The sequence below is a fragment of the Phyllobates terribilis genome, unplaced genomic scaffold (assembly GCF_046119375.1).
Source record: "Phyllobates terribilis strain yellow unplaced genomic scaffold, ASM4611937v1 Scaffold_4__5_contigs__length_816908805, whole genome shotgun sequence".
Classification (NCBI taxonomy): Eukaryota; Metazoa; Chordata; class Amphibia; order Anura; family Dendrobatidae; genus Phyllobates; species Phyllobates terribilis.
This window is the reverse complement of record NW_027362764.1, coordinates 10,299,158-10,312,996: the sequence shown is the minus strand read 5'-3', so window position 1 is coordinate 10,312,996 and position 13,839 is coordinate 10,299,158. Positions and strand designations below refer to the sequence as shown.

General features: G+C 62.8%; 1 protein-coding gene across 5 annotated transcripts in view; it reads right to left on the bottom strand.

Moving 5' to 3' along the window:
• Positions 1-13,839, bottom strand: part of LOC141264802 (acid-sensing ion channel 1C-like) — a 260,667-nt gene that overhangs the window by 68,420 nt on the left and 178,408 nt on the right. For all 5 annotated transcript variants that reach the window (XM_073677128.1, XM_073677126.1, XM_073677127.1 and 2 more), the window contains one exon: positions 293-446. In XM_073677128.1, coding sequence (XP_073533229.1) covers positions 293-446 — 154 coding nt within the window. The remainder of the gene's footprint in view (positions 1-292; positions 447-13,839) is intronic.

Sequence of the window (13,839 nt, the reverse complement as noted above, 5' to 3'; positions counted from 1 at the left end):
CAAAGAAGAAGAAGGAGAGTGAGAAGATGACAAAAAATGGAAGTACTGTAGAAGGGCAGAAGAAAGAGAAGAAATGAGAGGGAGGGGAAGAGGAAAATATAGGAGAAAAAAGGTGGAGTTAAAGAATGTTTAAGAGGGAGGAGAAGGGGGAAGAAATAAAGAGGAAGAATGAAGATAAGAATAAGAAGGAAAAGAATGAGAAGATGATAAAACACAACAAAAGAAAAGAGCATAAATGGCCTCGTGACAGCCGCTCCAGGATTCCCTCCTGCCCAGTGCTGGGCTTTCTCACTTAATGTATTCTTCGGTCCGGTTGTATTTCATGGCCATGAATTTAGATGCGGACTTGCTCGGGATCTTCACCATGGACAGTTCTTTCCCAAATCGAACCATCGAGCACGGGGTCTGACACTCACACAGCGGCTTCTCGACATTAGATGAAGTCTCTAGATATAACAGAAAACAGAACATCATTTCTGTGCCGCTCCCCTGCAGAGCGCAGTCCCATCAGACACTGGGCCCGTTACAACGGGATGGAGACAAATGGGAGATTGGATCATTTACTACAAAACAGGAGAGTGACAAGACTATGGGAAAACCTGATTATATCGTGTTATATCAGATCATCCTCCGGCATTCCTGACCCCACCACCCCTCACCATCCAGCATTCCTGACCCCACCGCCCCTCACCATCCAGCATTCCTGACCCCACCGCCCCTCACCATCCAGCATTCCTGACCCCACCGCCCCCACCATCCAGCAATCCTGACCCCACCGCCCCTCACCATCCAGCATTCCTGACCCCACCGCCCCTCACCATCCAGCATTCCTGACCCCACCGCCCCTCACCATCCAGCATTCCTGACCCCACCACCCCTCACCATCCGGCATTCCTGACCCCACCGCCCCCACCATCCAGCAATCCTGACCCCACCTCCCCTCACCATCCAGCATTCCTGACCCCATCGCCCCTCACCATCCAGCATTCCTGACCCCACCGCCCCTCACCATCCAGCATTCCTGACCCCACCGCCCCTCACCATCCAGCATTCCTGACCCCACCACCCCTCACCATCCGGCATTCCTGACCCCACCGCCCCCACCATCCAGCAATCCTGACCCCACCTCCCCTCACCATCCAGCATTCCTGACCCCACCGCCCCTCACCATCCAGCATTCCTGACCCCACCGCCCCCACCATCCAGCAATCCTGACCCCACCGCCCCTCACCATCCAGCATTCCTGACCCCACCGCCCCTCACCATCCAGCATTCCTGACCCCACCGCCCCTCACCATCCAGCAATCCTGACCCCACCGCCCCCACCATCCAGCATTCCTGACCCCACCGCCCCTCACCATCCAGCATTCCTGACCCCACCGCCCCCACCATCCAGCAATCCTGACCCCACCGCCCCCACCATCCAGCATTCCTGACCCCACCGCCCCCACCATCCAGCATTCCTGACCCCACCGCCCCTCACCATCCAGCATTCCTGACCCCACCGCCCCTCACCATCCAGCATTCCTGACCCCACCGCCCCCACCATCCAGCAATCCTGACCCCACCTCCCCTCACCATCCGGCATTCCTGACCCCACCGCCCCTCACCATCCAGCATTCCTGACCCCACCGCCCCCACCATCCAGCAATCCTGACCCCACCGCCCCTCACCATCCAGCAATCCTGACCCCACCGCCCCTCACCATCCAGCATTCCTGACCCCACCGCCCATCACCATCCAGCATTCCTGACCCCACCGCCCATCACCATCCAGCAATCCTGACCCCACCGCCCCTCACCATCCAGCAATCCTGACCCCACCGCCCCTCACCATCCAGCATTCCTGACCCCACCGCCCATCACCATCCAGCATTCCTAACCCCACCGCCCATCACCATCCAGTATTCCTGACCCCACCGCCCCTCACCATCCAACAATCCTGACCCCACCTCCCCTCACCATCCGGCATTCCTGACCCCACCGCCCCTCACCATCCAGCATTCCTGACCCCACCGCCCCCACCATCCAGCATTCCTGACCCCACCGCCCCTCACCATCCAGCATTCCTGACCCCACCGCCCATCACCATCCAGCATTCCTGACCCCACCGCCCCCACCATCCAGCAATCCTGACCCCACCGCCCCTCACCATCCAGCATTCCTGACCCCACCGCCCCTCACCATCCAGCATTCCTGACCCCACCGCCCCTCACCATCCAGCATTCCTGACCCCACCGCCCCCACCATCCAGCAATCCTGACCCCACCGCCCCTCACCATCCAGCATTCCTGACCCCACCGCCCCTCACCATCCAGCATTCCTGACCCCACCGCCCCTCACCATCCAGCAATCCTGACCCCACCATCCCTCACCATCCAGCATTCCTGACCCCACCGCCCCTCACCATCCAGCATTCCTGACCCCACCGCCCCTCACCATCCAGCACATTCCTGACCCCACCGCCCCTCACCATCCAGCATTCCTGACCCCACCGCCCCTCACCATCCAGCATTCCTGACCCCACCGCCCCTCACCATCCAGCATTCCTGACCCCACCGCCCCTCACCATCCAGCAATCCTGACCCCACCGCCCCTCACCATCCAGCATTCCTGACCCCACCGCCCCTCACCATCCAGCATTCCTGACCCCACCACCCCTCACCATCCGGCATTCCTGACCCCACCGCCCCCACCATCCAGCAATCCTGACCCCACCTCCCCTCACCATCCAGCATTCCTGACCCCATCGCCCCTCACCATCCAGCATTCCTGACCCCACCGCCCCTCACCATCCAGCATTCCTGACCCCACCGCCCCTCACCATCCAGCATTCCTGACCCCACCACCCCTCACCATCCGGCATTCCTGACCCCACCGCCCCCACCATCCAGCAATCCTGACCCCACCTCCCCTCACCATCCAGCATTCCTGACCCCACCGCCCCTCACCATCCAGCATTCCTGACCCCACCGCCCCCACCATCCAGCAATCCTGACCCCACCGCCCCTCACCATCCAGCATTCCTGACCCCACCGCCCCTCACCATCCAGCATTCCTGACCCCACCGCCCCTCACCATCCAGCAATCCTGACCCCACCGCCCCCACCATCCAGCATTCCTGACCCCACCGCCCCTCACCATCCAGCATTCCTGACCCCACCGCCCCCACCATCCAGCAATCCTGACCCCACCGCCCCCACCATCCAGCATTCCTGACCCCACCGCCCCCACCATCCAGCATTCCTGACCCCACCGCCCCTCACCATCCAGCATTCCTGACCCCACCGCCCCTCACCATCCAGCATTCCTGACCCCACCGCCCCCACCATCCAGCAATCCTGACCCCACCTCCCCTCACCATCCGGCATTCCTGACCCCACCGCCCCTCACCATCCAGCATTCCTGACCCCACCGCCCCCACCATCCAGCAATCCTGACCCCACCGCCCCTCACCATCCAGCAATCCTGACCCCACCGCCCCTCACCATCCAGCATTCCTGACCCCACCGCCCATCACCATCCAGCATTCCTGACCCCACCGCCCATCACCATCCAGCAATCCTGACCCCACCGCCCCTCACCATCCAGCAATCCTGACCCCACCGCCCCTCACCATCCAGCATTCCTGACCCCACCGCCCATCACCATCCAGCATTCCTAACCCCACCGCCCATCACCATCCAGTATTCCTGACCCCACCGCCCCTCACCATCCAACAATCCTGACCCCACCTCCCCTCACCATCCGGCATTCCTGACCCCACCGCCCCTCACCATCCAGCATTCCTGACCCCACCGCCCCCACCATCCAGCATTCCTGACCCCACCGCCCCTCACCATCCAGCATTCCTGACCCCACCGCCCATCACCATCCAGCATTCCTGACCCCACCGCCCCCACCATCCAGCAATCCTGACCCCACCGCCCCTCACCATCCAGCATTCCTGACCCCACCGCCCCTCACCATCCAGCATTCCTGACCCCACCGCCCCTCACCATCCAGCATTCCTGACCCCACCGCCCCCACCATCCAGCAATCCTGACCCCACCGCCCCTCACCATCCAGCATTCCTGACCCCACCGCCCCTCACCATCCAGCATTCCTGACCCCACCGCCCCTCACCATCCAGCAATCCTGACCCCACCATCCCTCACCATCCAGCATTCCTGACCCCACCGCCCCTCACCATCCAGCATTCCTGACCCCACCGCCCCTCACCATCCAGCACATTCCTGACCCCACCGCCCCTCACCATCCAGCATTCCTGACCCCACCGCCCCTCACCATCCAGCATTCCTGACCCCACCGCCCCTCACCATCCAGCATTCCTGACCCCACCGCCCCTCACCATCCAGCAATCCTGACCCCACCGCCCCTCACCATCCAGCATTCCTGACCCCACCGCCCCTCACCATCCGGCATTCCTGACCCCACCGCCCCTCACCATCCAGCATTCCTGACCCCACCGCCCTCACCATCCAGCATTCCTGACCCCACCATCCCTCACCATGCGGTATTCCTGCCCCATCGCCCCTCACCATCCAGCATTCCTGACCCCACCGCCCCTCACCATCTAGCATTCCTGACCCCACCGCCCCTCACCATCCAACATTCCTGACCCCACCGCCCCTCACCATCCAGCACATTCCTGACCCCACCGGCCCTCACCATCCAGCATTCCTGACCCCACCGCCCCTCACCATCCAGCATTCCTGACCCCACCGCCCCTCACCATCCAGCATTCCTGACCCCATCGCCCCTCACCATCCAGCATTCCTGACCCCACCGCCCATCACCATCCAGCATTCCTGACCCCACCGCCCCTCACCATCCAGCATTCCTGACCCCACCGCCCCTCACCATCCAGCACATTCCTGACCCCACCGCCCCTCACCATCCAGCATTCCTGACCCCACCGCCCCTCACCATCCAGCATTCCTGACCCCACCGCCCCTCACCATCCAGCATTCCTGACCCCACCGCCCCTCACCATCCAGCATTCCTGACCCCTCCGCCCCTCACCATCTAGCATTCCTGACCCCACCGCCCCTCACCATCCAGCATTCCTGACCCCACCGCCCCTCACCATCCAGCATTCCTGACCCCACCGCCCCTCACCATCCAGCATTCCTGACCCCACCGTCCCTCACCATCCAGCATTCCTGACCCCACCACTCCTCACCATGCGGTATTCCTGCCCCATCGCCCCTCACCATCCGGCATTCCCGACCCCACCGGCCCCCACCATCCAGCATTCCTGATCCCACCATCCCTCACCACGCGGTATTCCTGACCCCACCGCCCCTCACCCTCCGGCATTACTGATCCCACCATCCCTCACCATGCGGTATTCCTGCCCCATCGCCCCCCACCAGCCTGGATTCCTGCCCCATCGCCCCTCACCATTCAGCATTCCCGACCCCACCATCCAGCATTCCTGCCCACAATCCCTCACCATGTGGTATTCCCAACCCCATCGCCCCTCACCATCCAGCATTCCTGCCCCACCGTCCCTCACCATCCAACATTCCTGCCCCACCGTCCCTCACCATCCAACATTCCTAACCCCATCGCCCCTCACCATCCAGCATTCCTGACCCCACCGCCCCTCACCATCCAGCATTCCTGACCCCACCGCCCCTCACCATCCAGCATTCCTGACCCCACCACCCCTCACCATCCGGCATTCCTGACCCCACCGCCCCCACCATCCAGCAATCCTGACCCCACCTCCCCTCACCATCCAGCATTCCTGACCCCACCGCCCCTCACCATCCAGCATTCCTGACCCCACCGCCCCCACCATCCAGCAATCCTGACCCCACCGCCCCTCACCATCCAGCATTCCTGACCCCACCGCCCCTCACCATCCAGCATTCCTGACCCCACCGCCCCTCACCATCCAGCAATCCTGACCCCACCGCCCCCACCATCCAGCATTCCTGACCCCACCGCCCCTCACCATCCAGCATTCCTGACCCCACCGCCCCCACCATCCAGCAATCCTGACCCCACCGCCCCCACCATCCAGCATTCCTGACCCCACCGCCCCCACCATCCAGCATTCCTGACCCCACCGCCCCTCACCATCCAGCATTCCTGACCCCACCGCCCCTCACCATCCAGCATTCCTGACCCCACCGCCCCCACCATCCAGCAATCCTGACCCCACCTCCCCTCACCATCCGGCATTCCTGACCCCACCGCCCCTCACCATCCAGCATTCCTGACCCCACCGCCCCCACCATCCAGCAATCCTGACCCCACCGCCCCTCACCATCCAGCATTCCTGACCCCACCGCCCCTCACCATCCAGCATTCCTGACCCCACCGCCCCTCACCATCCAGCAATCCTGACCCCACCGCCCCCACCATCCAGCATTCCTGACCCCACCGCCCCTCACCATCCAGCATTCCTGACCCCACCGCCCCCACCATCCAGCATTCCTGACCCCACCGCCCCCACCATCCAGCATTCCTGACCCCACCGCCCCTCACCATCCGGCATTCCTGACCCCACTGCCCCCACCATCCAGCAATCCTGACCCCACCGCCCCTCACCATCCAGCATTCCTGACCCCACCGCCCCTCACCATCCGGCATTCCTGACCCCACTGCCCCCACCATCCAGCAATCCTGACCCCACCTCCCCTCACCATCCGGCATTCCTGACCCCACCGCCCCTCACCATCCAGCATTCCTGACCCCACCGCCCCCACCATCCAGCAATCCTGACCCCACCGCCCCTCACTATCCAGCATTCCTGACCCCACCGCCCCTCACCATCCAGCATTCCTGACCCCACCGCCCCTCACCATCCAGCAATCCTGACCCCACCGCCCCCACCATCCAGCATTCCTGACCCCACCGCCCCTCACCATCCAGCATTCCTGACCCCACCGCCCCCACCATCCAGCATTCCTGACCCCACCGCCGCTCACCATCCAGCATTCCTGACCCCACCGCCCCCACCATCCAGCAATCCTGACCCCACCGCCCCTCACCATCCAGCATTCCTGACCCCACCGCCCCTCACCATCCAGCATTCCTGACCCCACCGCCCCTCACCATCCAGCAATCCTGACCCCACCTCCCCTCACCATCCGGCATTCCTGACCCCACCGCCCCTCACCATCCAGCATTCCTGACCCCACCGCCCCTCACCATCCAGCATTCCTGACCCCACCGCCCCCACCATCCAGCAATCCTGACCCCACCGCCCCCACCATCCAGCAATCCTGACCCCACCGCCCCTCACCATCCAGCAATCCTGACCCCACCGCCCCTCACCATCCAGCATTCCTGACCCCACCGCCCATCACCATCCAGCATTCCTGACCCCACCGCCCATCACCATCCAGCAATCCTGACCCCACCGCCCCTCACCATCCAGCAATCCTGACCCCACCGCCCCTCACCATCCAGCATTCCTGACCCCACCGCCCATCACCATCCAGCATTCCTAACCCCACCGCCCATCACCATCCAGTATTCCTGACCCCACCGCCCCTCACCATCCAACAATCCTGACCCCACCTCCCCTCACCATCCGGCATTCCTGACCCCACCGCCCCTCACCATCCAGCATTCCTGACCCCACCGCCCCCACCATCCAGCAATCCTGACCCCACCGCCCCTCACCATCCAGCATTCCTGACCCCACCGCCCCTCACCATCCAGCATTCCTGACCCCACCGCCCATCACCATCCAGCATTCCTGACCCCACCGCCCCCACCATCCAGCAATCCTGACCCCACCGCCCCTCACCATCCAGCATTCCTGACCCCACCGCCCCTCACCATCCAGCATTCCTGACCCCACCGCCCCTCACCATCCAGCATTCCTGACCCCACCGCCCCCACCATCCAGCAATCCTGACCCCACCGCCCCTCACCATCCAGCATTCCTGACCCCACCGCCCCTCACCATCCAGCATTCCTGACCCCACCGCCCCTCACCATCCAGCAATCCTGACCCCACCATCCCTCACCATCCAGCATTCCTGACCCCACCGCCCCTCACCATCCAGCATTCCTGACCCCACCGCCCCTCACCATCCAGCACATTCCTGACCCCACCGCCCCTCACCATCCAGCATTCCTGACCCCACCGCCCCTCACCATCCAGCATTCCTGACCCCACCGCCCCTCACCATCCAGCATTCCTGACCCCACCGCCCCTCACCATCCAGCAATCCTGACCCCACCGCCCCTCACCATCCAGCATTCCTGACCCCACCGCCCCTCACCATCCGGCATTCCTGACCCCACCGCCCCTCACCATCCAGCATTCCTGACCCCACCGCCCTCACCATCCAGCATTCCTGACCCCACCATCCCTCACCATGCGGTATTCCTGCCCCATCGCCCCTCACCATCCAGCATTCCTGACCCCACCGCCCCTCACCATCTAGCATTCCTGACCCCACCGCCCCTCACCATCCAACATTCCTGACCCCACCGCCCCTCACCATCCAGCACATTCCTGACCCCACCGGCCCTCACCATCCAGCATTCCTGACCCCACCGCCCCTCACCATCCAGCATTCCTGACCCCACCGCCCCTCACCATCCAGCATTCCTGACCCCATCGCCCCTCACCATCCAGCATTCCTGACCCCACCGCCCATCACCATCCAGCATTCCTGACCCCACCGCCCCTCACCATCCAGCATTCCTGACCCCACCGCCCCTCACCATCCAGCACATTCCTGACCCCACCGCCCCTCACCATCCAGCATTCCTGACCCCACCGCCCCTCACCATCCAGCATTCCTGACCCCACCGCCCCTCACCATCCAGCATTCCTGACCCCACCGCCCCTCACCATCCAGCATTCCTGACCCCTCCGCCCCTCACCATCTAGCATTCCTGACCCCACCGCCCCTCACCATCCAGCATTCCTGACCCCACCGCCCCTCACCATCCAGCATTCCTGACCCCACCGCCCCTCACCATCCAGCATTCCTGACCCCACCGTCCCTCACCATCCAGCATTCCTGACCCCACCACTCCTCACCATGCGGTATTCCTGCCCCATCGCCCCTCACCATCCGGCATTCCCGACCCCACCGGCCCCCACCATCCAGCATTCCTGATCCCACCATCCCTCACCACGCGGTATTCCTGACCCCACCGCCCCTCACCCTCCGGCATTACTGATCCCACCATCCCTCACCATGCGGTATTCCTGCCCCATCGCCCCCCACCAGCCTGGATTCCTGCCCCATCGCCCCTCACCATCCAGCATTCCCGACCCCACCATCCAGCATTCCTGCCCACAATCCCTCACCATGTGGTATTCCCAACCCCATCGCCCCTCACCATCCAGCATTCCTGCCCCACCGTCCCTCACCATCCAACATTCCTGCCCCACCGTCCCTCACCATCCAACATTCCTAACCCCATCGCCCTTCACCATCCAGCATTTCTGCCCCATCGCCCCTCACCATCTGGCATTCCTGACCCCATCGCCCCTTATTATCGGGCATTCCTGACCCACCGGCCCTCACCATGCAGCATTCCTGACCCCATCGCCCCTCATAATCGGGCATTCCTGACCCCACCGCCCATCACTAGCCGGCATACCTGACCCCACCCCCTCACTATCCGGCATTCCTGACCCCATCGCCCCTCACCATCTGACATTACTGACCCCACTACCCCTCACCTTCCAGCATTCCTGACATACCGCCCCTCACCATCTGGCATTTGTGCTCCACCGCCCCTCACTATTCGGCATTCCTGACCCCGCCACCACTCACCATCCAGCATTCCTGACCCCATCGCCCCTCATAATCGGGCATTCCTGACTCACCGCCCTCACCATCCGATATTCCTAACCCCATCAGATCTCACCATCCAGCATTCCTGACCCCACCGCCCCTCACCATCCGGCATTCCTGACCCCACCTCCCCTCACCATCCGGCATTCATGACCTCACCGCCCCACACCATCCGACATTCCTGACCCCATCGCCCCTCACCATCCAGCATTCCTGACCCCACCGCCCCTCACCATCCAGCATTCCTGACCCCACCATCCCTCACCATGCGGCATTCCTGACCCCACCGCCCCTCACCATCCAGCATTCCTGACCCCACCACCCCTCACCATCCAGCATTCTTGACCCCACCACTCCTCACCATGCGGTATTCCTGCCCCATCACCCCTCACCATGCGGTATTCCTGACCCCACCGCCCCTCACCCTCCGGCATTACTGTCCCCACCACCCCTCCACCATCCAGCATTCCTGACTCCACCACTCCTCACCATGCGGTATTCCTGCCCCATTGCCCCTCACCATCCGGCATTCCCGACTCCACCGGCCCACACCATCCAGCATTCCTGACCCCCACCATCCCTCACCATGCGGCATTCCTGACCCCACCGCCCCTCACCATCCAGCATTCCTGACCCCACCACCCCTCACCATCCAGCATTCCTGACCCCATCACTCCTCACCATGCAGTATTCCTGCCCCATCGCCCCTCACCATCCGGCATTCCCGACCCCACCGGCCCCCACCATCCAGCATTCCTGACCCCACCATGCGGTATTCCTGCCCCATCGCCCCCCACCAGTCTGGATTCCTGCCCCATCGCCTCTCACCATCTGGCATTCCCGACCTCACCATCCAGCATTCCTGCCCCACCATCCCTCACCATGCGGTATTCCCAACCCCATTGCCCCTCACCATCCAGCATTCCTGCCCCACCGCCCCTCACCATCCGGCATTCCTGACCCCACCTCCCCTCACCATCCGGCATTCATGACCTCACCGCCCCACACCATCCGACATTCCTGACCCCATCGCCCCTCACCATCCGACATTACTGACCCCACCGCCCCTCACTATCCGATATTCATGACCTCACCGCCCCTCACCATACGGCATTCGTGCTCCACCGCCCCTCACCATTCAGCATTCCTGCCCCACCGCCCCTCACCTTCCCGCATTCCTGACCCACCGCCCCTCACCATCCGGCATTCCTGACCCACGGCCCCTCACTATCCAGCATTCCTGACCTCACCGCCCCTCACCTTCCGGCATTCCTGACCCACCACCCCTCACCTTCCGGCATTCCTGACCCCACCACCCCTCACCATCTTATATTCATGACCTCACCGCCCCTCACCATCCGGCGTTCCTGCCCCACCACCCCTCACCATTCCTGACCCCATCACCCCTCACTATCTGGCATTACTGACCCCACTGCCCCTCACCATCCGATATTCATGACCTCACCGCCCCTCACCATCCAGCATTCCTGACCCCACCGCCCCTCACCATCCGATATTCATGACCTCACCGCCCCTCACCATCCGGCATTCCTGACCCACCGCCCCTCACCATCTTATATTCATGACCTCACCGCCCCTCACCTTCCGGCATTCCTGACCCCATCACCCCTCACTATCTGGCATAACTGACCCCACTGCCCCTCACCATCCGATATTCATGACCTCACCGCCCCTCACCATCCAGCATTCCTGCCCCACCGCCCCTCATCATCCCGCATTTCTGACCCCACCGCCCCTCACCATCCAACATTCCTAACCCCATCGCTCTTCACCATCCAGCATTTCTGCCCCATCACCCCTCACCAGCCGGCATGCCTGACCTCATCGCCCCTCATTATCGGGCATTCCTGACCCCACCGCCCCCCACTAGCCAGCATGCCTGACCCCACCCCCCACACCATCCGACATTCCTGACCCCATCGCCCCTCACCATCCGACATTACTGACCCCACCGCCCCTCACTATCCGATATTCATGACCTCACCGCCCCTCACCATCCGGCATTCGTGCTCCACCGCCCCTCACCATTCAGCATTCCTGCCCCACTGCCCCTCACCTTCCGGGATTCCTGACCCACTGCCCCTCACCATCCGGCATTCCTGACCCACCTCTCCTCACCATCCAGCATTCCTGACCCCACCGCCCCTCACCTTCCGGCATTCCTGACCCCACCGCCCCTCACCATCTTATATTCATGACCTCACCGCCCCTCACCATCCGGCGTTCCTGCCCCACCACCCCTCACCATTCCTGACCCCATCACCCCTCACTATCTGGCATTACTGACCCCACTGCCCCTCACCATCCAATATTCATGACCTCACCGCCCCTCACCATCCGGCATTCCTGACCCACCGCCCCTCACCATCTTATATTCATGACCTCACCGCCCCTCACCTTCCGGCATTCCTGACCCACCGCTCCTCACCATCTTATATTCATGACCTCACCGCCCCTCACCATCCGGTATTCCTGACCCACCGCTCCTCACCATCTTATATTCATGACCTCACCGCCCCTCACCTTCCGGCATTCCTGACCCCATCACCCCTCACTATCTGGCATTACTGACCCCACTGCCCCTCACCATCCGATATTCATGACCTCACCGCCCCTCACCATCCAGCATTCCTGCCCCACCGCCCCTCATCATCCTGCATTCCTGACCCCACCGCCCCTCACCATCCAGCATTCCTGACCCCACCGCCCCTCACCATTCAACATTCCTAACCCCATCGCCCTTCACCATGCAGCATTTCTGCCCCATCGCCCCTCACCAGCTGGCATGCCTGACCTCATCGCCCCTCATTATCGGGCATTCCTGACCCCACCGCCCCTCACTAGCCGGCATGCCTGACCCCACCCCCCTCACTATCCGGCAATCCTGACCCCATCGCCCCTCACCATCCGACATTACTGACCCCACTACCCCTTACTTTCCGGCATTCCTGACACACCGCGCCTCACCATCCGGCATTTCTGCCCCACCGCCCCTCACCTTCCAGCATTCCTGACCCCATCACCCCTCATAATCGGGCATTCTTGATTCACCGGCCCTCACCAGCCGGCATGCCTGACCCCACCGCCCCTCACCATCCGACATTCCTGACACCACCGCTCCTCACCATCCGATCTTCATGACCTCACTGCCCCTCACCATCTGACATTCCTGACACCACCGCTCCTCACCATCCGGCATTCCTGACCTCACCCCCCTCACCATCTGACATTCCTGACCCCACTGCCCCTCACCATCCGATCTTCATGACCTCACTGCCCCTCACCATCCGGCATTCCTGCTCCACCACCCCTCACCATTCAGCATTCTTGCCCCACCGCCCCTCACCATCCGACATTACTGACCATACCGCCCCTCACCGTCTTATATTCATGACCTCACCGCCCCTCACCATCCGGCGTTCCTGCCCCACTACACCTCACCATTCAGCATTCCTGCCCCACCGCCCCTCACCTTCCGGCATTCCTGACCCACCGCCCCTCACCATCCGGCATTCCTGACCCCATCGCCCCTCACTATCTGGCATTACTGACTCCACCATCTGATATTCATGACCTCACCCCCGTCATAGTCCTGCATTACTGACCCCACTCCCCCTCACTATCCAGCATTCCTGACCCCACCGCCTCTCACCATAAAGCATTCCTGACACCACCGCCCCTCACCATCCTACATTCCTGACTCCACCGCCTCTCACCATAAAGCATTCCTGACACCACCGCCCCTCACCATCCCACATTTCTGACCCCACCGTCACTCACCACCCAGAATTCCTGTCCCCACTGCCCCTCATAGTCCTGCATTCCTGACCCAACCGCCCCTCACCACCCTGAATTCCAGCCCCTACTGCCCCTATGCCCCTAACCACCCTGAATTCTGGACCCCACCGCCCCTCACCATCCAGAATCTCTGACCCCACCACCCCTAATAGTCCAAAATTTCTGTCCCCGCCACCCATCCCAGTCCCATGATTCTGACCCACCAATGCTCTCCGTCCCACATCCCTATCCCC